The sequence below is a fragment of the Heterocephalus glaber genome, unplaced genomic scaffold, assembly GCF_053883595.1.
Source record: "Heterocephalus glaber isolate CG9 unplaced genomic scaffold, H.glaber_assembly_v1.0 deba00001606, whole genome shotgun sequence".
Lineage (NCBI taxonomy): Eukaryota > Metazoa > Chordata > Mammalia > Rodentia > Bathyergidae > Heterocephalus > Heterocephalus glaber.
Window position 1 is genome coordinate 36547402 of NW_028258377.1, and position 25082 is coordinate 36572483.

General features: G+C 43.8%; 1 protein-coding gene across 2 annotated transcripts in view; it reads right to left on the bottom strand.

Annotated features, from left to right (window-relative positions):
* The window catches only part of G3bp1 (G3BP stress granule assembly factor 1), a 26056-nt gene extending 1989 nt beyond the window's left edge, over positions 1–24067 (bottom strand). The window contains exons 1-11 of one of the 2 annotated variants that reach the window (XM_021240942.2): positions 23884–24050; positions 18095–18347; positions 12160–12272; positions 9230–9311; positions 8456–8629; positions 5986–6076; positions 4833–4926; positions 3227–3428; positions 1488–1589; positions 1134–1245; positions 811–939 (exon numbers count right to left, since the gene is read on the bottom strand). In XM_021240942.2, coding sequence (XP_021096601.1) covers positions 811–939; positions 1134–1245; positions 1488–1589; positions 3227–3428; positions 4833–4926; positions 5986–6076; positions 8456–8629; positions 9230–9311; positions 12160–12254 — 1081 coding nt within the window. In that variant the 5' untranslated portion in view covers positions 12255–12272; positions 18095–18347; positions 23884–24050. Of the gene's footprint in view, positions 1–810; positions 940–1133; positions 1246–1487; positions 1590–3226; positions 3429–4832; positions 4927–5985; positions 6077–8455; positions 8630–9229; positions 9312–12159; positions 12273–18094; positions 18348–23883 lie in introns of both variants that reach the window. The other variant, XM_004836545.4, reaches the window with a different exon arrangement.
* Between the last annotated feature and the right edge of the window lie 1015 nt (positions 24068–25082).

Here is a 25082-nt window from a genome sequence, read left to right on the forward strand (position 1 = left end):
CCTCATACACAGCTTACACAGACAGCCTGAAGGCATTTAAATGTCTGCAGAAGGTGTGCAAAATGTGTGCATTTGGACTGGGACTCATGACGCAAAGCCAGGCACGGACTTTTCCACTTGCAGCACACTGATGCTCAGAGTGTTTCAGGTTCTGGAGGATTTTACAATGTGGATTAAGGAAGCTCAGCCCGTATTTTGTAACACACTGAGTGATACCTCGTAACCCTTCATTAATTGGTTCCAGGGAACCAATGATGAAGGAACCAAACAAACTGTTTTGGCTGGAAAGGGCAGAGTCAGAGGGCAATACCACCAAGTTCTAGTTTGCAGGTCAGGACCAAACGCCAAGCACCAGGACAAAATTTCTCAATCAAAATGCATCTGGTAGGGGCCGGGGATTTAGCTTAGTGGTTTTGCCGCCTGCTGCGCAAGCGCAAGGACCCAAGTTCGATCCCCGGTACCAAAAAAAAAAAATGCATCTGGTACCAAATCTGATGAGATTCAAAACAGTTGAGTATGGAAGTACAGCATGTCTATTTTTACATGTTGAATGATAGTGTTTTCTGTTTGTTTGTTTTTGGTACCAGAGATCGAACTCGGGACCTTGCGCTTTCGAGGCAGGTGGCGCAACCACCCCGGCAAAATGATTCTGTTTAAATACAATGGGTTAAATAAAACACCATTAAAATTAAATTCTGCAGTTTCTTTGTATTTTAACATAATTACTGGGAAAACTTATATGCTGCTCATCTTCTATTTCTATTGGACAACGCTACACTAGATAAATGTGTTCAAAGCTCAGCAACCTACTTTGAAAGAAATCTTTAAGTTCTGATTTGTCCACCTCATGAGGCAGGTTACCGATGAAGAGCTGATGGCTGTCCGGATGTCTCACAATTCTTCGGGGTTCAACATCACCTTGTTCCCCAGCCTCACGGACTTCAGAAAAAAACAAAAATAGCAACGAAAAACTAAGTGACCTTTCTTCCGGAACTTTGCATATATAACATTCTTCTCTCTGCCCTAAATTCCATCAGCTCTATAAGAAGAGTATACAAGTATCAACTGGCCACCCAAAACAAGCCCTCACTCCAAACCACCTGCAGCACAGAGATCACCGTGTGAGCTCTTACTTGGTCTGGGTCCCCTCTGGGGAGGAATATTTATTCGTTGCTCTCGCACTCTTTGATCCCTCTGAGGCCTCTGTGGTGGAATCTGAGATTCAGGTTTAGACTCTGGACGGGGCTAAAAAATTTGTAAGTTAACTGTTGTGTAAAAAAAAAAAACAATGCATGCTTACTTTTTCTTTTTAAGTCTCTTAAAACGTCAGGTTTAAACTAGAAAGTGACAATCCCTTCACAAAGTTAAACACCTTGTACCCTTTTTTGTCATATATACAGGCTCCTCTTCTTTAAACTGGCTGAAATCACATCACCAAATACAAGTCAACCCGCCTCCCTCAAGCCGCAGTTCCGGTGGAAACTTACCTGTGGTGCTGGCACTTTCACAACGTGAGGAGGGATCCCAGTCACAGGAACAGCTCCGCTAGGAGGAAGGTTCTTACTGGTCACAGAAGCCCAGGAAAATGTCTACAGAACAACAAACTACATGCTTACACTACATGGCGAGATGATGTAAAGGCGATTTAACCCAATTTCCTACACATAATGTACATAAGTAGAACACTGTCATAGTCAGGGTGGTCGTTAAAAGTATCTTGAGATTCCTTTCTTCCACCTGCTCACAAATTTAGTATTTTAGTAATTTATTATTTTAGTAATTTTAGTAATTCTTGTGACTGATGACCAAGTATAAGCCAAATATGAAAAGCTTAAGGGTCAAACAAGCAACTTTCAGTCAATTTCAAATCTGTGCATCAAGTAAAACATTCTCTCCTCCAAAACCAGCTCAGCTCTTCCTTCCGATATGCCCTGTTGTATATTAACCAACTTTAGGATCATCTTATACATCTGTCCGTTCTGTTTAAAAGCCGTCACAGCTGGGAGGAGCAATTCGCAGGTTCACTTGTAACTCGGGGAGGCCAAGATTCCAGTCCAGCCTGGGCAACTTATTAGCAAGATCCTGTCCCAAAAAACTAGTGGGGTAGGGATGTAGTTCAGTGTGAAGACTATGGGGTTTAAACCCCATTACAGAAAAAGAAAAAAAACACCAAAAACCTGATTTTTTACCCTAAATATCTCATTTCCACTGGGGAGACTAGTCCAAGGCACCGCCTCTCCCACCTGGACTATTCATAGTCACAGCCACCCAGCTGATCATCCGCCCACCCCGAGTGCAGCAGCCAGAAGCTAAGCATCTCAACGCTGTTTCTTGCCTGCCTGACTCCCAGGGAGCAAGAACTCTACTTGTTTTACCAATCAAAGTACTCGTACCTGTAACAATGCCTGGCACATTGTAGGCATTTGAGTAAATTTGTTAAACAAGTACATTATAAAAATACTGACCCTCTAAATATACTTATATATATTTGTATGTGTGTATATATAGACGTAATATATGTGGGGGGGGCGGTGAGTCAGGGTCTCACCATTCAGTTCAGGCTGGCCCTGAATTCACTATGTAGCCAGGCTGGCCTCGAACTCAGTGATCCTCCTGCCTCAGCCTCCCCCCAGGGCTGGAATTGTAGGTGTGTACCACTATGCCTGGCTTGACCTCTAAATACAGTTATTAACAATATTCCTTCCCAGATCATCAAAGGTAAAAGTTCTGCATCCCTAAAAGAAAAAAAAAAAAAAAAAAAGTTGTGTTCCTTTAACAAAAGATCCTAATGGTACTCAGGACTAACTGAAAAGCTTCTAACTTCTGAAAACAGGACAATATGTTTCTATTTCTACCTTATAAAGATATTCTCAATTATATTTCACCATATCATAACCCCAAATAACTATGCTTATACATTTGTAGTATTACTACAAAGTAATACTTTACAATTTAACAGACAATTCCCAAGACCAGGGGGTGTTGGTATGGTAATACAAATGGCACTTGGAATTCCAGGCCTAAGCAGCACTCAAGTTACCTTGGAGGGGGAGGAGCACACAGTGTCACCTCTCAAATTACAAAGCAATATGCATCACACCTCTGGAGACATGCCCCAGGATTTCAGAAATGTTCCTAAATAACCAATATGAAAAGCATCCACAAAACTCAATCGAGCATTTATAAAGGAGAAAAGAAATAGAATAAATGAAGACATGTTCCCTACCCTCAAGTCTTCCTGCACTGTCTGAGCTATGTCTGTAGGTGCGGGAGAAGAACTCTTCTGAGCATCCTCAGGAGCAGTTTCTTCTAAAACGGTCTCGGTCTTTTCCTCTTGGATTTCAGATGCAGGTTCTTGCTCTGGTTCTGGTTCAGGATCAGGCTCTGGTTCAGCAACGGGCTCCTCTAAATGTTCTTCCAGGTCATTGCTTTCACAGGATAATTTGAAAAATATCATCTGCCTCCATTGATTCAGCAAAAGTATCCCCATCATTCATTAACTGTAGAAAAGTAACTACCAGGGCTGGGAATATAATTCAGTGGTAGAGGACACGTTCAGCATGCACAAGGCCCTGGGTGGACCCCAGCAAAGAAAGAAAACTATCTCCCTCCTCTCAGAAAAGACCTAAGAATGTATGCATGTGTATATGTATGTTTGAGTTTAAAAGAAGCAACTTTTATAAAACCATTTGATGAATAAATATTAACTGAAAAAAGTTTATTTGCTAAATCCTTTAAGCAAATACATCGAAATAAATCAAAATGAACCAACAACTGCTTCTCATTCACTTGGAATTCCAAAACTATGAGAATTTGCTTATACAACATCATGAAAACTCATATACCTTACAGGCTTGGGAAATAGGGGAAGAGGAAAAGAGGAAGTTACTGCTTTCAACAGCAACGGTTTTGTACGATAGATAAAAACTTCTCGTGATTTTTTAAAAAATCAATGAGCATATATTTAAAACTATCATACTACACACTTGAAAATGAAGACAGGCCAGATGTAGTAGCGCACATCTGTAACTCCAGCACTCGGGAGGCTATGGAAAGGACCACCATGAGTTCGAGGCCAGCCTGGACGAGTACATAGTATGACCCTGCTTCCCCCTCAAAGTCAGGAGAGTACATTTTTTACATATATGGCTTTTTCCACATGAAAAACCTTACAAAAACACACTAGGAATTTTAGGAGGAAAAAAAGATACTAGCTATGACTGACAAAAGCTGTTAAACGTTCACACAAATCACCAGCAATGCTGGATATATTAAACTCTTGAGAAAAAAATCTCATTCAGGGCCAGGGATTTATGGTGCAGCCACCTGCCTCGCAAGTGCAAGGTCCCAAGTTCGATCCCCGGTACCAATGGGAAAAAAAAGAAAAGAAAAAAGAAATCTCATTCAAAATTTATTTTTCACTTAAAATCAGGAAAAAAGCAAAACCAAAAAGCAACTGATAAGATACCATTTTAAAAGTCTTCACAGGGGACCGAGGATTTAGCTCAGTGGTGCCGCCACCTGCCTCGCAAGCGCAAGGAGCCAAGTTAGATACCCAGTACAAAAAAAAAGGTCTTCATAATACATTTGATTACCAATTAACAAGGTACACATTTTTTTTTTTTTTTTTGGTACCGGGAATTGAACTCGGGTCCTTGCGCTTGCACAGCAGGCGGCGAGACCACTGAGCCAAATCCCCGGCCCTAGGTACACATTTTTTTTTCAGTGATTCCAGACGGAAAACTTTTCTTCTGAAAAGACTACACAATGCAACTTCTTATACATCGCAACTTCTTATACATCCCTACACATGTGAATGTAATTTTCTTTACCTGACAGTCTGATCATAGAAAGTTCCAGAATCATCAGGTACAACCTCAGGTGTCTGCTGTCTTTCTTCAGGCTCCTCTACTTCTTCCTCAGATTCTAGAATGAGGAAAATATATACCAAATGATTTGTGCTTATTGAATTCACATATTCATTCTCTCTACTATGGTCAAATACACAATGAAATACACACATAAAAGAGAACAAGGTGACAGTGTAGACTTTAAGCATACATTACATCAATTAGTCTTTTGGTTCAAAACACGGAATCTCAGGTCTTATTTCCAGTATTCTAATGAGGCTCTTCCACCTTACTAGCCATATGACCACAGGCAAACTACTGCATCTCAGTGCCCTAATTAATTAATGAGAGAAAACAGTACCTCAAGTACCTATGTAGAAAGTTGTGTATGGTACTACAAATATAAAGCACTTCAAACAGTCTGTCAAACGAAAATATTCAAATACAGTTAGAGCCTATTTTCTTTGGGTCTGTTTCTCAACAGATTCCACACCTACCCTCCCTCTGGGTCTTCAAAGACATCATCTGTATGGCAATCTGAGAAGAAAGTACTTCCTCTCAGGGCAGACGGGAGGCATGTTTACTCCCTACTGTAAAAGATTTGGAGCTATTGTGGCTTTCCTCATGATAGCCTTCCCTGTGTCCTCCAAGGTGTACATTTATCTTACTATTTTTCTCTTTCACTCAGCCCAAATTCACTCTACAGAGCCAGTTTCTCCCTCATGCTTCACTTTTACTTTTCAAATAGACTTCATCACTGCTTCAAAGAAAGAAAGAAAGAAAGAAAGAAAGAAAGAAAGAAAGAAAGAAAGAAAGATTCGAGTTCCCCAAACTAAGGGTCCTACAACTTTACACAACTCATTGGCTTCATGATGTCTTGTGGAACGGTGCCAAAAAGGCTACTATTACTGCTGTAATAATTTTGTGCACCTGAGTCTGTCTTCTCTATACTTCCATGAACCAAGCTAGTTAAGTCAAAAAGGGTAAAACCACAGCTCCCTCGTCTCCTGAGATACTAATTATGAATGAAGAACACTGTATAATGGAAACATTCAAGAAGCCCATATTCTTTTAAGGTCAGTCTGATGCCATTTTTGAAATGCAGACAAGGAGGCGATAGCATTTCACTACTTACCCTCCTGAGGCTCAGTGACAAAGCCACCAAAGACTTCATCTTGGTATCTGAAGATATCATTATGAACATAGAATTTATTTGCAACAGAGCCCTGCAATGCCAACAAAAAGTTTCCATTATTCAACTGACTTTGAAAAAGCCAAATCACAGGCAACGTAAAAAGAACTCAGATACATGTACCAACTATCCACATTGAATGTAATAATTATATACTGCAAACATGTACTAATAAATTGGTTTTTAAAAAGCCAAATCACTCTACACAAATGGTCTTCAACTGTGGGAGAGCTTGTCCTCAGCAAATACTTGGCACTGTCTGGAGACATCTCCACTTTCGTAACACAGAACTGCTACTATCAACAGCTACCAGGTAGAGAGCAAGCATACTACTAAATACCCTACAATGCACATGACAGCCCCCTAAAGCAAAGAATTAGCCCAAAATGTCAGCAATCCAAGACTGAAAAGTCCTGTTTTACACTACAGATGTAAAAACAAAATTATACTCAAACATATTTTGTTTGCTTAAAATATTTATTCTCACAAGATTGAAAGCCAGAATCTGCCAGAATTCTATGTAAGATGCCGAAAACGAGTACCTCAAATCATTACGAGGCAATCGTGCTCCTAACTCCAGGAGACACTTCAAGTTCTCTACATCTGGATCCACCTCTGTCTCAAGCACTCAGGAATGGTATAGCCAAAAAAGCTTGCTTATACTAGGTGAAAGACTCCCAAGATCACACTGGGCGTTATTTACTGTTACCTAACTTCTAAGGCTATCTGCTCACCTATACAGAAGGTTATCTAATGACAGATACCTCACTGCTTATGTGTATTAAGACAGTTTAAGTAACCACAACTTGTACACAAGTTAAGAGTCTTCCCTTTAAAGAAAGATGACTTTGTTCAGTGTGAACCACCCTGAAAGAAGCACAAACCCAGTTACTCAGCGTAAAACCCGGGGCCTCTCATGTGACCGTGACTACAGAGGACCACAGAGCCCCTTATACAAACAGACAATTCCAACTTGGGGCTGAAGCAGCAGGAGTCCAAGATGAGCCTGGAACACTCTGTCCCACAATGTTTCAAAGTGTTCTTCCTTTGTTGGGATGGGGACACTGGCTGGGATGTAGCTCAGCCACAGAACACCCTGGGCTCAAGTCCCAGTAGTCCAAAAGATAAAAGAAAAGGCAGCTTGAGGGGCTCACACTGACTAAATCTGTCATACTTCAGACACAATATGAAGTTAGTAATGAAATCTAATTTATTTTGGGTTTTGTTTTTTGAGACAGGGTCTTACTATGTAGTTCAGGCTGGCCCTGAACTCACTATGTAGCCCAGGATGGCCTGCAACTCATGGCGATCCTCCTACCTCAGCTTCCCAAGTGCTGCAATTACAAGCATGTGACACCACGTCTGGCTTTTAATCCATCTTAAAAACTAATCATTTGTGCCCTTGAGTCTTAGGTCTCATGAATGGTAAAACAGAAAGAAATGCCAACTAATAAATACAGAAAGATGGGATTAAACTCCACTTGTCATTATCAGAATAGTAACTGACTTCAGCTATGAATCAATTAACATCAAAATTAGTGTAAAAAATTTAATGCAGAATAAAATAATTGTAATTTCCGTCAGCCACAATTTCCAAATCAGAAAAGCAAAACTACTTAACCTTACGGTGGTAAAACCTGATGAACATGACTCTAAGCTACTCAAAGTTAACATCATTATTAATAGGACTTAATGATATAATCTGCCTCTTTAATTGAGGTACTGAAAGACATTTATGTATGAAATATTTATACCTACATCACTATGTTCTTCAAAAAATGTCAACAGCATGAAGATTAAAGAGCTACTGCAAATTAAGAGACTAAAGAGCGGGCCGGGGATTTAGCTCAGCGGTTCCGCCGCCTGCCTTGCAAGCGGAAGGACCCGAGTTCAATCCCCAGTACCAAAAAATAAATAAATAAAAATTTTAAAAAATTTAAAAAGAGACTAAAAGAGCTATCACAGCTAAATGCAATGTATTTCTTTTTTTGTGTGTGTGGTGCTGGGAAAGAATGTAGGCAAGTGTTCCACCACGGAGCTATATCCCCATCCCTGTAACTACAGTTCTGTATCCAAAACCTGGGGGAAAATACTATGAAAAACAACACTGGCATACTTGCCGAATCTTAAATTGGATTAGATAGTTTCCTGACTGTGACAACTGTACTCTACAAGCACGTATTCCTTACTCTTTGGGCATGCCCATGTAAGTACGTGAATATAACTAGACACAATGTGCCACTTCTTCACAAATGGTTTAGTAGAAAAAAATGAGAGAGAAAGAATTATGCCTATGTGGGCAAGTACTGACAGGGGCACTGGGTAAAGAGTACGTGAGTCACTGCACCATCCTTGCAACGCACCCTTTTTCGTCTTTCATTTTTACAGCATAAACAGTGATTACAACACATACCTCAGGAGCAAGGACAAACGTCTGCATGAACCTCCGCAAGGCCTGGTTGTTGTTCGAGAGCAGCCCCATGACCTGGACCACCACACCATCGTTCAGGGTAGCGTGCGCATCGACGTGACGGATCTTGGTGTGGCAGTTGGTGAAGTTCTGTGACATCACTTTCCTATGAATTTCCTGAAGAATCAAAGAGTTAAAGCCTTAAAATGTACACAACCTACACTTGTACCAACTCCCCATGATGAATATAATCAGTATGTACTGCAAACATACACTAATAAAAATTAAAATTAAAAAAGGAAACTTGGGCCAGGGATTTAGTTGAGTGGTTCTACCGCCTGCCTCACAAGCACAAGGACCCAAGTTGGATCCCCGGTACCAAATAAATAAATAAGGAAACTTACACACTCTACAACAAAACCCCCAAGAGATACAGATACTGTATGTGAAGTACAATACAGGCAGTCTCCATTTGTAGTTGTACATTCTGTGCCCAGGGACCTCTCTTAAACCCTTTAAGGTAACTGTCCTCAATTAGCACTTTTAAAACCTTCCAAAAGATGATCCCCTCGCTAAAACCAACTATCTTCTAACATGCAAAACCTTCAGAATGTATCATACAAAATGTACCAGTCTGACATCATATAAGCATTTCAAAAAACTATGTTAATCAGTGATAAACTACTAAACTTCAGCCAATCTGCTAAACATGGACTCATTTCGGTATTATAGGTCATTTTCTCGTTGTGTAAAGGCCTTCGAGTGTGGTGTGCTTACTTTCTGCCCATAGACTGCATCCGCAGGTTTTCCATTTGAATCCAATCCTCCATGGACATAGGAAGAGTTCTTTCCATAGAATCTGTAAAGGAAGGTCATTTCCTCGTCACCGTCAGGCACCCTAAGAGGGGGTGTGTACTTTCGAGTCTGGGGGCACCGACCTTCCTGGCAGAGCCCTAAAGACAGAAAGGCGCTAACTCTCCCTACCTTTCCACGTAGCCATCTGCCCGCCCCCTACATGGCTGAGTCACACCCCTGAAGGGGAGGGCTTCATCCCCGAGGCAGAACACTTACTTTTCAAGTCACAAGTCCCAGGTTTCAGGGCACGATGGCCATGCTGGGAATTATCTAAGAGTTTACGTCAGGAGGGTCGGTCACTTGAAACTAAAATTCCTGTTTCCACTAAGGAAAAGACAGGCAAGCTGGGGACAGCCCTGAAGAGTCTTGCGTGTGAGCAGTCCCACTCTACACCTGTTAACTCACCCAGGCGGCTCTAGGAGCAGTCTTAACAATTTCTGCTGCTGCAGTAAGAGCTTCAGATTTTAATCCCTGGAGCCTTAATTCACCTATATCCTCACTGTTTTCATCAAAACAATGCCCCACCAGAAAAACTACACACAATAAAATGTGCCAATCTAGGGATAATTGTTACAGGTGTTTCTCTCTCTACCAGATATAAACTTTTTTTTGAGATAGGGTCACGCTTTGTAGCTCAGACTGTCCTTGAACTTGCGGATCCTCCTGCCTCAGCCTCCCAAGTGCTGAGATCAACTTTTCTTAATAAAGAGGTACGAGGGCTGGGGATTTAGCTCAGTGGTGCTGCTGCCTGCCTCGAGAGCGCAAGGTCCTGAGTTCGATCCCCGGTAACAAAAAAAGAAGGGTCCCATACTCAACCCCACGCTTACTGAATAAACAAGTACACACATGTTACTTTATATCCTGGTTCCATCTTCCTTACTCCCTTTGCCTTTTTACCTCTAAAACTATTAAGAGGCTGGGCATGGTGGTAATAGTAAGACCCCCTCTCTAAAAAATAAAAATAAAACTATTAAAAGAATGCACATCAGCCAAAGAATCCATTAACTACTGGGTAAGCCACTTTTCACTCTGAAATGCACCTATGCACGTCAGAGACAAAGAAATGTGGTGCTGGGCATGGTGCCACACGCCTGCAATCCCAGCACACTCAGGAGACTGAAGCAGGAAGATGGCTGTGAGTTGAGGCCAGCCTGGGCTACAGAGACACCTTGTCTCAAAGGAAAAAAGAAGAAATCTTGGATGAGGGGACAAATTGTGAATAACATTACTGACAAGAAATACAGTAATGCATTCAGTTCATTTCTTTCAACTCCTTTTTAAACTACAAATTTGAACTTCCAACGATAGACTAAAACACTGACATCAAACAACAAAAAGGCAGAAAAATAAAGGAACAGTTTAAACAGTTTGGAGGCTTGTTGTACCTCTTAACAGATATGTGAGTATCAGCAGATTTTAACTTCTCCTAGCTTCTGTATCTACAATTATTACGCCTTACAAAATGCTGAGGATGAAGAAACAGGTAGTGTTTCAGAAATAAAGCTTTAAAAAAGAAAAAGTAGGCCTGGGGATTTAGCTCAGTGGTGCCGCCGCTTGCCTCGCAAGCACAAGGACCCAAGTTCGATTCCCGGTACCAAAAAAAAAAAAGAAAAAAGAAAAAGTGTATCTATGTTCAGAGCAAACCCAATCATGGCCTAAAAATGAATTTATAAATTTTCTTTTATACCTCATAATCATGTAATATGCTGGTCAAAGAATAAAGGAAAAAATAGTTCTGGTTCAGCAAACACACATGTTGTCACTTAACATGAAATTATTCTACCAGTCCACACAAACAGATGGTTTTATATAATGCAGCACTGTAAAAGGTAGTACCGGTGGTAACCTGCATCATAAGTAAAGTATGCTATGTCTCTTTAGGCACAAAAATTAACATGACACATGGACTGCCCAGAAAAGTGACCTTAAATTACCAATTTAAGTTATCTTAAAAAAAGATGGTGTTCTGAAATATATTTGCATCTACACAGAAAAACTGTTAGCATCCTCTTTCCAGATGCTTCCATAATTTTTTGTGTGTGTGGTGTTGGACTGGAACCCAGGGTCTATTGCATACTATTCTACCACTGAGGTACACTCCCAGGCCTTGCAAGTTGTTTTTTTGTTTTCTGAATCAGGGTCTCACGGTGTGGCTCAGGCTGGCCTCGAACTCAGGGCAATCCTCCTGCCTCAGCCCCCCTAGTGCCAGGCTTACAGGTGTGTGCCACCATGCCCAGCTACCTTTGCAAATTTTATGCATCTGTGGTTTAACTTATAACAAGCATACATCATTGCCACTAAAAAGATATACCAGTTTGCAAAAGCATGCTAACAAAAACAAGTTATCACAGAACACTCTCAAATCTTCAATTTTTTTCTTTTCTCTTTGGAGACAAGGTCTTGCTACGTGGTCAAGGCTGGCCAGGAGGCCGCTCACTCTCAGTCCAGGTTCATCTCCACCTGAACTGTGGCAGCCTGAGTGAAAAAGTTACGGGCAAACCCCACAGCTGGCTTTCAGTACATTCTTCCTAAGTAATGGTGACTACCCTTTTACATTTTCAGATGTTACTTGCTGATACACGTTCAGATAAGTCTACTTTTCTAATACAGACTTCATTTTTAAAATTCTTCTACGTGACAGGCACGATGGCACAAGCCTGTAATCCCAGAACTCTGGGAAGCTGAGGCAGGAGGATCGCAAATTTAAGGCCAGCTTAGGCAACTTAGAAAGATCCTGTCTCAAAATAAAAAAACACAAAAAAAGGGCTGGGGATGAATCACAGGGTGAAGGCCCTGGTTTAAACCATAGCTACTATGCAACAATCCCACAGGGCTGACGAGTGGTGTCTCACCTGTGCAGCATGTCCGGGGCCTGGTTCAGCAGCGTGTAATACTGCCTCACAAACTCCCGCCCGACCAGCAGGGGACTCGGCTTCTCCATAACCATTGCTTTGGTCAATTTAACCTGGAAAAAAGATTCAAAAATCAAGTTGTATCCAACCTGAAAAAAATTCTTACATGACACAGTCCAACTTTTTGTGTAAAGTTTGTGGCGGTTTTTTTGGTGGTACCTCAGATTTGAACACAGGGCCTTTTAAATTTTTGAGACAGGGTCTCCACAAACTGCCTAGACTAGGCTGGAACCTGCATAATCCCCCTGCCTCAGCCTCCCACAGTGCTGGGATCACAGGCATACACCACCACACCCAGTTTTGTCTGCTTCAACAGGATGGGCAAAAGGAATTTTGATCATCTGAGAACAAGCAATTTGAAGAGATAGGTTTGCCTTGATCTAGGTCATCGATGTGTTTTTTCTTTCCTCTGAGATGGGGCCTCAGCGTATTGCTCAGGCTGGTGGTGTCCCACTCCTGGGCTCAGGCAATCTTCCTGCTTCAGCTCTGCAAGCAGGTAGGCTTACAGCCTAACACCATGTCTGGCTCCTGTAATTCACCACTATCTATCTGCTCCACCTACTTGTTTCACCAAAATCTCAGTTCAAGGCTGTTCTTTAAGAAGCACAGCACCTACACCAATGGAATAAATCCTTGTCTTGCTGGAAGAGTCTGCCTGCAGGCACAGTGAAGACAGCAGCAGTAAGGAACATCAAGCGCCTAACAAAGTAATATTCCAAGTACACTAACCTCAAACAGACTAAGCCTGGCTCCTGGTCTAAAATATTTCAGATTTTCTTACTGGTTTAAGATTCTTCAAAATTTAAAGACAACATTAGAGATTATTCATAGTTATCTAAGTTATAGTATCTATAACATCATTTCCATGTTTTGACATTTTTCCATTACCTTAGATAAACCAAATTCTACATTTTTATATTTTAGAGTTCCATGTAAATTTTCCTTTCTAAAAAGTTAGAAGGGCAGGGGATTTAGCTCAGTGGCACCTCGAAAGCACAAGGTTGTGACGTGAGTTTGGATCTCGAGTACCAAAAAACAAACAAAAAGGATTAGGAAAGAATGATTTGTAACTCAGTAGAGCACTTCTCTAATATGATCATCTCCTTGGGTTCCTTCCCTAAAACCACCAGAAAAAATAAAAAAGCAGCCAGGCATGGTGGTGCACACCTGGAATACCAGTACTGGAGAGGGTGAGAAGCAGGAGGATCACCACAGGTTTGAGGACCACCTGGGCTACCCAGTGAGTTCAAGGCCAGCCTGAACTACATCTCAAGACCGTCTCAAAAAACCAAAACAAAAAAAAGCTGATTTACTGAAAGAATGCAAGCTTTTTCCTAAATAGCAATTTTTGAGGGGCAGGAGGGGACACGTTCTCCCTACATCACCCAGTCGGGCCTCAAACTCATAGCCATCCTCCTGCCTCAGCCTGTCCAGTGCTGGGATTATAGGCATGTACTACCACATCTGGCCCTACATACATTCCTTTTCTTTTAAGACTACATTTATTAAGAGCACAGACAGACTATATCCTACTCAACTTTTTAGGCACACCTATAAAGTAATAGCCGACATATAATGCACACCAAAGTATTTTAATTTTATTAAACAAAAAGGGGTTTGGGCCGGGGATTTAGCTCAGTGCTTTCACCGCTTGCGCTGCCTGCTGTGCAAGCGCAAGGACCTGAGTTCGGTCCCCAGTACCAAAAAAAAGCGGGGGGGATTAAAATTCTATACAAGTGTATTTCTTTTTTTTTTTTTTTTGGTACCAGGGATGGAACTTGGGTCCTGGGGCTTTCGAATCAGGAGGCAGAACCACTGAGCTAAATCCCCAGCCCCCACAAGTGGATTTCTGACCACCTAACAAAACTGAATTCTCGGATTTCCTCTTATTTAGATTAAGACAGCAGATACAACACTTTTGTTTTTTGTTTGGGTTTTTTTTTTTTTTTTGGTACTGGGGATCGAACTCAGGACCTTGCACTTTTGAGGTAGGCAGTGCCATTGAGCTAAATCCCCAGCATTTAACATTTTTATTAATGAGTAACTGAAGACCAGAGAGAAAAGCTAAGGCAATAGCAATCAGAAAGCGGTTGCCTGAGAGAAAGGCCAAGGCAGAAGGGTCTCAAGTTCTGCCTGGGCAATTCAGTGACTTAGTGAGACCTTGTCTCAAAATTAATAATGAAAGAGTCAGGAGATGTAGCTCCACGATGGCCCTAGGTTCAATCAATACCCAGTACCACCCATTAAACAAATTATTTGGGTGATGGCGACACGAATACAATTAAAAACTTTTAAAAATGAATTGTACAATTCTGCATCTTTTATTCACCCATATTATGCTTTAAAACCTCTAACGTCCTTCCACAGTAAAAGAGTCCTAGAGGTATCACCACCACATACCAGAGTGCTCACAGGCCTGTTCTGTAGGGTGGAGCCTCCCCGCCTGGGTGTTCAGTGTGAGTCGGGCCACCCTGAGGCAGAGGGCAGAGAGCAGGAAAGCAGAGAGCACAGAGCACTCCACAAGGCCCTCCAGTAGTTTAAGTCCACACACTGAAAATTGGGGGAATAATGGTAATTTTCAGTTTAAAAAATTAGTCTTTAATCATTCTCAGTAAAATGAGAATACACAAAATTTTGGCAATTTGAGCCCCAAAACACTAGAATCCACATAAATAATCTCTATCAATTCTAATTAGGAAAATTTTGTTTCATAAAATCTTTTGACCCAAACATAAAATACAAATATTTTACTTATAATAATTCCTTTAAAAACTCTTTAAACTCACTCATTCATCAGTTCTCAAGTCTATCAGATCTAAAATAATGAGAGTAAGATTCATCACAGAAAGGACAGCTGCTAGTCCACTGTAACAAACATTTTACAAAAATTATGCCTAACTCAGTGGTTCCACCGCCTGCCTCGCAAGGGCAAGGTCCCCAGTTTGATTTCCGGCACCAAAAAAAAAAATTATGCCTATCAAGGACAACACACGCACCCAGATCTTGCAAGTTTCAAGAGTCTCCCTTCTTTCTCACAAACGTCCCTGTGTACTTGAGCTTGGGAAGAGCTGGCAGAAACAGCCACACTGCAGGCTCAGGCTGTCCCCAATGTCCAGGCAGCACTGCTGGTTCAACTACGAAGCCTGAAACAAAACCAGGAGCTTGAAGCGAGCCACTTTTGTTCTTTCAACTGCCAACAGCAACTCTCCCCATGCTTCTGGGCCTGCTCAGGACTTTCTCAGAGATAGGCACCACTAGCCAGGGCATGGTGGACACACCCATAATCCCAGTGCTCAGGAGGCTGAGGCAGCAGGAGGATCAATCGCCTATAGTTCTACCCAGTCTGGGCAACGCAATGCGTTCAAGGTCTGCCTGAACTATGTACCGAGGCCCTGTTCCAAAAACCCAAAAAGTTAAATAGATAGATAAATAGATAGACAGACAGACAGATAGATAGATAGATAGATAGATAGACAGACAGACAGACAGACAGACAGACAGATAGATAGATAGATAGATAGATAGATAGATAGATAGCAACATAAAACAGTGCATATTTCAAAGTGAACGAAAACCTTCTCTTTTTTGAGACAGGGTATCAATAAGTAGTTCAGGCTGGCCCAGAACTCCCAGCCCTCTCGCCTCAGCTGGCCACACCTGACTTGAAAATGCCTCCAATTGTCTCTAGGGAAAACTCAACCACCACTTGCCAGTAGCTGGCTGCCAACTTCATCTCCAGAGCAAAGCCCTGGGTTCAATCTCCAGCACACAAAAAAATCCAAGTGTTACGTTCTAAGTCCTGACAGTGCTGAGTAAATGCAGCTGCTATTGTTAGCACTAAAATATTAACCACACTGCTGCTCAGGCGCCAAGAACCCGAGTTCGATCCCTGGTAGCCAAAAAAATAAATAAAAATAAAATATCAACCACAGGGAAAGTACTTCTATATTCCACCCTTTCCTGTCCCTAAAAGGAATATTTCCCTACCCTAGGGAAATCAGAATAGGGTCACTTCCTGCGAGAATGAGAAAGGCCACAGCCCTGGGACCACAGGTGCCCTGAGTCTCCCCAAAGAGAGAATGGAAGACAACTCACCTGTGTGCTCAGACTGGAAACCAAATCCTTAGCGCACATCCTAACATCTTAACTTTTAAAACAGCACCACAGCCAGGTGTGGTGGTGCATGCCTATAATCACAGCACTCGGAAGGCTGAGGAAGAAGGATCACTGAGAGTTCTAGGCCAGCCTACACCGCACAGGCAGATCATGCCTCAAAAGGTAGAACATGTAACTAGCAATTATAAGTTACTAGTAAAATGCAAATTAAAACCTATCACTTCCCCGTTAAACTTGAGAATACTAAAACCTGAATCAATACCAAAACCTGGCAAGCAGGCAGGAAAAGCATGTCGAGCAAGAATGCTAAAGACAGAGCCTCAACTGGTACAACCACAGTGGGGAACAAACTGCAGTTAGCAGTCCACATTTTCGTTTGGTTGGTTTTTTTCTCAGCTCCACAAATGCTGGGACATCACACCAGGTTGTTTTTGTGATCTAATGCTGACGAATCTAGCAATTCTAGGCCCATATATATGAGAAACAAATCCACTTGCATAAGACAAAAACAGAAGGCTGGGCATGGTGGTGCATACCTGTAATCCCAGCACTCGTGAGGCTGAGACAGGAGGACTGCCTAGAGTTTGAGGCCACCCTGGGCTACATAATGAAGAGACTGTGTTTCAAAAGAGTGAAAAAAAAAAAACAACAACAAAGACAAACAGAACTGCTGGCCCCCCTAGGTAAAACTGGCAACAACCTACATGTCCATCAAATGGAAGATGGACAAATTCTGGCTTATTCTCCATTGAAACCTCCTTATCTAAACTAATGACATACTGCTATAAGATTTAAAACCGGGACTATTAATAATTATACCAGATTAAATGGAATAAAGTAAGATTGCTCTTTGGGCCAGGATTGGTGGCACATGCCTGTAATCCCAGCACTCAAGAGGCTGAGACAGGACTGCCCAGAGTTCAAGGCCAGCCTGAGTTACAGAGACCCTGTCTCAAAAAAGGGGGAAAAAAATTGCTCTTTGCAAACCAAGACACTATACTGCCACCCAGTTTATAGCTATCAGGAAGTTATCATGGACTAGAGCTCAAAAACAACATTAAAATAAAGTCAGTGAACATAGGCTTGATGGCACATGCCCAAAATCCGCTCTACTGGGGAGTCTAAGAGGACAGCTACTTCAAGGCCAGCCTGCACAACTTAGTGAGACCCCACCTCAAAATAAGGCAAAAAGGGCTGAAGCCACAGTTCAGCTTTCCCAGGGTTTAACACCCAGAACCCAGAAAACTTGCCAAATATGTACAGTATGATAGTGTGAAATACTCAAACTTTTTATTAAGCTACACAGAGCAGTACTAAATGTTATTCATAGATAAGTACATAAATTGATTTTTAGTAAGTCAGACATAAAAATAAACATGCAGGGCCAGGGATGTAGCTCAGTGGCACCGAGCCTGCCTGGCAAGCCTAAGGTCCTGAGTTGATTCTCAGTACCAAAAAAAAAAAAAAAGTTAAAAATAAAACATGCAACAAAAACAGAGTTCAGAAATATACCCCACCTGGGTGTGGTAGCACATGCCTATAATCCCCAGCACTTGCCAGCCTGGGGAACATGAGTTGTTTTTTTTTAAGTTGCAATACAAGGTAACCCCAGTTGCTCAGTAACCTCTGGGGTTTTTAAAGGGACATTTTCCTGTACTTTTCAAATAAGGACATTTCGAAATTCATCTTGACCCAAGTATTAGGTATCCCTGAGAATGAATGGTGGTCTGCAGGGACATCCCAGCCCCACCTCCCTTGCCTGTATGCTGCAGCTTTAACGGGAAAGTCCAAGACCGCTGCTTCCTGAGGTTCCAGTTACTCTCTCCAAACTGTCTCCTGACACAGCTGCTGAAGGTCGCAATGTATATTTCACAGGAACCGATGATGCCAAGCCCTTATAAAAATCCTACAAACTGGGCAGGTGGCAGGTTAAACATCTGTAATTCCAGCACTCCGGGAGGCTGAGGCACAACTGGTAAATTCAAGCCCAGCCTAGGGAACTTAGTGAGACCCTGTATCAAGACAAAAAGAATGCTGGTGTGATGTAGCTTCAGTGTGACAATCCTGAAAATCTCCCGTATGACAAAAATGGAAAAAAATCCACAGTAACAGAAATACAGATTTTCTGGGGACAGAGAGAGGACAGCTGATAGAAAAGAAAATATAAGAAAATGGTGGGGGGGGGGGCAGCTTCACTATCTTCACTGTGTGAGGGTTTCATAGGTACAAACTTGCCCAAAAAAACCGAACTACACACTTTATGTATGTGCAGTTTATTGTCGTTATAGCCAGTAAAGCTGGGTTTTGTTGTTTTTTATGTTTTATTTTAGTGGTGCTCAGGGATTGAACACAGGACCTTTGCACTGGGCTACATTCCTAACCCTTTTGTACACTGATAGGGTGTCCTCCCTACGTTGCTAAATTGCCCAGAATGGGCTCAAACGTTTGAGTCTCCTGCTTCAGCATCACAAAGTGCTGGGGTTAAGTTGCATTTGAAAGATTTTCTACCTCATAAGCCTAAGGATGTAGTTGGGAATGGAGCCCTTTCCTGGGGCGCAAGAGGCCCTGGTTCAGCCCCCACCATGGACGTTACAGTTCAGTGTCACGACCTTCCAAGCTCCCAGGCGCTGAGACAGAGCTGGATGGCTACAGGTACCTGTCATGTAGGAAGGATTTCTCTCCCTCCCTATCCTCCCTGGCCACCAAGACGGGAGCAGTTTTCCTAAGCCCAGACCCTTCCCTGTGCCAACTTCCTTCTCAACTGTGCACCAAAGCAAATCTCCCCAAGTTGCGGGTGTCAGGTATCCCGGTGAGGAACACAGTGACTAAGACAACCACAAACACAAATCCACCTCTTCAGTAAAAGAGCCCGGAAGGACACAACAAAGGTCACAGGAGAGGAGAAAAAGGAATGGAACTTGTATAGAAAAAAGGTTTTAGTCTTTAAAAGCAATGCAAAATGTTAATTACCAAATTTGAGTACAGCGACATTTAAATGATCTTTTTACTCTATTTCATAAATGTATGAAAACCACACTAAGAAAACAACCTGGTGGTGCATGCCTGTAATCCCAGCATTCTGAGAGGCTGAAGCAGGAGGCTGAGGGAAGAGGCAGTCTAGGTCTAGCCTCAGCAACTTTGGCAACTTTAGCAACTTAGGGAGACCTAGATCAAAAATGAAAAAATGGGGCCAGGAATTTAGCTAAGCAGTGCCGCACCTGCCTAGCAAGTACAAGGTCCCGAGTTCAATCCCTAGTACCAAAAAAAAGAAAAAGAAGGGCCAGGGATTTAGCTCAGTGGTTCTGCTGCCTGCCCCAAAAGCACAAGGACCCAAGTTCAATCCCTAGTGGTACCAAAAAAAAGAAAAAGAAAAAGAAAAAATCTGAGAAAATTTCTGCTGGAGAGTATGAGCTTAGGCCCTGTGTTCAATCCAGAACATTTAAAAAGATAAACAGGCCAGGCTTGGTGGAACATGCCTACAATCCCAGCACTCAGGAGGCTGAAGCTGGAGAATTATCACAAGTTCAAGGCCACCCTGGGCTACATAGTGAGCTTAAGGCCAGCCTAACCCTGAGTCAAAAAAAAGGAGATACTATTATATGGCCACTTAAATAGCCACCAAAAATTATATCACTACAAAGCAGACATGTGTCCAATAAGGCAAATTTCTCTAAATCACCTTTAATTTTTACATTTTAAAATTAAAAACCTAAAATACAGCATATATGCCAAAAAGTTTATTATTACGAAAACTAAAGATTCCATTTACTAAGCCAAAGCCTGTGACAAAAAAAAATTTTATATTGCTTTTTGCTTTTTTGAGACAGGGCCTCACTTATGTAACCCAGGTTGGCCCCTAACTCACAGGGATCCTCCAGCCTCACTCTTCCAATGCTAGGATTAGAGGTGTGCCCCACCACACCCAGCCATTATTGCTTTTTGCTTTGCAACACAAGCTTTTCAGCGTATTATTCCTAGCTCTTAAACCTCTCCCCTATCTTACAACTCAGCCTTCCCAAATAAGGCAGGATAAAGTGTCTACAAACAAATAAAAAGTAATCAGAAAGCAGATTTTTCAAATATAAAGTATAAACTGTGTTAGCTGCCAGAGGGATTACCAACTACAAGTGGGACTCCAGCTGCTGGATCTAAATTTAACTTGGCAGTTTGGAAGGACAGTATAGGTTTTTCCACTAACTGTTGACAACTGACTGGGGGGGGGGGGGGAGGGCTTTTCTTTTTTGACCTGCCTACTTTTACAATTATCACCTTTACAAAATCAGGAGAGCTCTATCTAAGGCAATGGAAAAGCACACGTAATTAAATGAAGAGCACAACCCTTAAAAAAAAACAAAAACAATATGCAGAATGTAAAAACACTATACAGGCAGTCTCATTAAATTCACAAAAATAAAACAAAGTTTGACTTTAGTCACACACTTAGGTTTATATTAAACTGCATCTTTTAACACTGGCCTCATCCATCCAAAGAACCACACTCAATTATAAACCTATAAAAATGTAACACTAACTTGTGCCTTTTATTTCCTATGCAAAGTACTAAAACAAGCTTTTAAAAAAATCCATAATGCAAACAAAACTGCTTTAAAGCAGGCCAAGAGCAAACATTACCAATGTCTCCTAATGTTCCTGGAGTGAACTATCAAGTGAAAACAGCAAACTGAGTGTGAGTTAGGAAACAAAGAAGTGCCTATTTTTCCACCTGTTAGTTTAGTCTGAAAGGCATGAACGCCAATAAAAGAAACCCGTGACCTGGTTGGGCAGTAGGGAGACTCCACTTTTATTACCCCAATCTGCTTCAGTTGACTTGTGCTTGACAAATGGATGCACAAGTGATCAACCTGTTCAGGTACCAGTTCAGGAAATAATCAATGTTCTTTTTCCCACCCAAATGAGAACCATTTGCCTGAGGCCAAAATAGTACAGTGTAACTTTTTAATATCTGAAGGTGATAGTAATAAAATTTTCCCTCAGGTAGCAAGAAAGGTAATCTCATTCTGATATATTTTTTCTGGTGCACTGAAAACAGCTAAATAAACGTAGTTTAAATAGCATCATAGTGTTTGTTTGTTTTTTTGCGGTACCAGGGATCGAACTCAGGACCTTGCGGTTGCAAGGCAGGCAACAGTGCCACTGAGCTAAGTCCCCGGCCCCATCATAATGTTTCAACATTTAATAATACTCATCTTAGTATTAAATAAAAATACGAATATAACAGCTTATCTCCAAATGCAAATGAACAGGGACATGGGGCAAGTTCAGGTAAAATCACATTATACTCTAGAGCAATCTGTTCTTTATGGCATCACCAACAAGTAAGAATTTGTGCATGCAATGTCTTAATCTTTTTTATCAATTGCTTTCCAGTAAGAAGAGGAAATAGTTGCTAAACAGAAGCATAAATATTAAATTTTCTCAATTTGTAATTTCTTTAAAAGGATATGCAATCAGGCAAGGTGGTGCACACCTGTGTTCCCAGCACTTGGGAGGTTGAGGCAGGAGGATCGCTGTGAGTTCGAGCCCACCCTGAATAGCAAGATGCCATCTCAACAAAACAAAAAAAGACATGCAGTGTTTCTTCTGATTGCAAACACACACACAGAAAAACAAGATTGATTGTGAAAAGCATCTGTACATTTCTTTCTAAAAAACAAGCTAAAAAAAAAAACCTAAAAGCCATTCAATTCAAAATTAACTTTGAAGACCTAGTCTCAAAACTTGCCAGTTTTGTCTGAAGTACATTGTGATGTAAAGTTAAATGATTAGATACAGCTCAAATATAAAAACACTTAATCCAAAACCAAGGAGTATACTGGTTATAAAATAATGTCATCTAGTCAAGTCTGGTGGCACACACCTGTAATCCGACCACTGGGGAAGCTGAGGCAGGAGATCACGGTGAGTTCAAGGCCAGCCTGGGCCACACAGTGAGACCCTGCCTCAAAAAATAAATACTGTAATCTGAAATACAATATCTGTACAAGAAAATAAAGTCAGTCCTCGAAAGGAAGGTGCCTTTCTTTACACACAGGAGCTTACAGGAGATGCTAAAAAAGTGAACTGAGGGCCGAGGATTTAGCTCAGTGGTTCCACCGCCTGCTGCGCAAGCACAAGGACCCAAGTTCGATCCCCGGTAGCCCCCCCCAAAAAAAGTGAAATGAACACAGAGAGGTTCATCCCAGGAAGACCCTAACTACTCTAAGTGAGAAAGAAAAACCTATCGTTTCCAACCCAGACTCTGGTGAGGCACTAAATCTGCATTCTGGACCTCATTTTCTTCAACTGTGAAGTTAATCTTCCTGAAGATCTTTCCCCAAATCTGTTTGGATTAAAAAACATGCCGAGTGAAGTGATGCACGCCTGTAATCCTAGTACTGGGAAGGCTGAGGCAGGAGGACTGCTTCGAATTGAGGCTGTCCAGATCTACACAGCGAGACCCTGTCTCAAAATAAAAAACACGGAGCGCTATGCCTGGTGGTCCATGGCTTTAATCCCAGCTGAGGCAAGAGGCATAAATTTGAGCCCAGCCTGAGCAATTCAGTGAGGGAGCCTCGAAATAAGAGAGGGCTAGTTGGGTGTAGTGTCGCATGCCAGTAATCCCAGCATTTGGGAAGCTGAGGCAGGAAGATCGTGTTAAGGCTATTCCGAGGCTGGCCTGGGTTCTGTGAGTTGAAAGCCAGCCTGAACTACACAGTGAGACCCTGCCTCAAAAAACCAAAACGAATAAATTAAATAAGAGAAAAAAGGTCGGAGAGACAGCCCAGTGCAAAGGGTTTGGGTTCAATCGTCAGCACGGCAGCATAAACAAAATAATTCTAAGGAAAGATCGGACATCTAACAGAGGGGCTGACCTCCTCCAGGAGAGCATTTCCCGTCCCCGCCCTCCGAGCTTCAACCCTGCCGGGGGACCCAGTCCACGTTCATTCACACCCACCCATTCTCTTCGCCTTTCCAGAAGACGAGCGGCCCGAGCCTCTTCCTTTGTCACGCCCCACGGCCCCGGAAGCGCCGCGCCGCCCGGCAGCTCGCGCGCTCAGCCTCCGGAGGCCGCGCCGCCCGGGGCCGGGGCCCAGGGGCGAAGGTGCCCGGAGGTGCACAGGGGCACGGGAGCAGGGGTGGACCCGACCCAAGCCAGCGCTGCCGCCGCCGCCGCCGCGCGAGCAGCCAGGACAGTCGCGCCCCGCGCTTCCTCCGCGGGCCCAACACGGCGGGGGCCCAGGCCCGGAGCCCGCCCGCCCTGAGCGGGGTGTCGGCCGCGCTCGCTCGCTTCCTCCCGTGTGGCCGGCGGACACAGCGCGCGCCGGCGGCAGCCTCGGCCACGCGCTCTGGGGCCGGCAGTGGGGGGGCCGCCGCGTGCCCGTCGCGCGCGCCGGCGGCCGTTGGGGTGGGGGTGGGGGTGGGGGTGGGGATGGGGGACGCGGCTCGCGCGGCCGCTCCTCAGACTTCCCTCTCACGACCGCCCCACCTGTCCCGGTCCACGGGCCGCCCCGCCCCGCCCCGCCCCGCCCCGCCCACATCCCGGCGTACCTGCGCGGCTGAGCGGGCGAGGAACAGGCTCTGCTCCACGGCACGGAAGGTAGCAGAAATCCTTCAGGCAAGTGCGACCGCACACACGCGTGCTCCTCCGCCGGCCTATATAACGGCACCTCAGCCTAACTTGATGCGGCCAGGTCGGGCGAGCACATGACCAATCCCGACTGCGTCTCCTGAGCTCCTCGGGCCACAATTGGGTATTGACTCAGGATGAAGGCGTGGCTCTTGATTGACTTTGAGTCGTGCCTACGAGACGCGGAGGATCTCGCGTCTCCTAGTAACGGATTGGCATTGAGGACTACCAATAACTGCGACGCGTACTGGAAAGGAGGACGGGCAGTTCTTTGACTGATAACGGTAGTAGCCAATAACTGCGTGGAACTGCTTTTATTGGTTAAAACTACTTCCGTTGGGCGGAGATCCGTTTTCCATGCAGGGGCGGTTGCTCCACAAGGTGGGGCCCGTGTACTTTGGGGAAGTAAACCCCAAGCAACTAAGAGGTGGGCGCCGGAGAAGCGGAGTTAGCCGGCCGACCAATCGCAACGCCGGAGGGAGCTGATTGACACGGGGGCAGGACTATTCCAAAGAGAGCCCCAGGTCCTCGGTTCCCACAGGGGTGCTTAGTGAGAGGCGGCACCGCCTGCGGCTTGCGTACCCTTCGCTTCCTTTTCCGCGTTTGTTAAGAGTTCGGCCCCTGAGGCCGCCTTTTCCTGCATATTGGCCCGCGAGGAACCCTGTGGCAAAGTTTCTCCGGTTTTGTTCTCCTTTCTTAACAACTCTGCGTCCCTGCTCTGCCTCAGCGCCCTGGCCGGCTCTTGCGGTCAGTCAGCACCATGGCGGACAGCTGTGAAGGAAAGCGGGGAAGCGCGCACTCCCCGCTCGGCCAGGCCTCCGCGCGGCCGCCGTGCGTCGCTCTTGCTGCCGGGGCCCGGCTGCGGCTGCCGTCGGGGGGGGGGGGGGGCCGCTCCTCCGCGCCTGCGCCATGGAGGGCGACCCGCCCGCACGCCCGGAGCCCCCAAGCCGCCTCTGCCCGCGTCTCGGTTCTCGCGGGGTCCCCTGGTGGCCGCCGGGCGCCTTGGCCACAGAAACGGCTCCGGCTCCGACGCCCGGGCCGCGCGGGTTTTGCTGCGGTTTGGGGACGTGAAGCTCAGGGACGAGGCGGTCCAGCCCGGGCTGCAGCCCTGATCTCACCC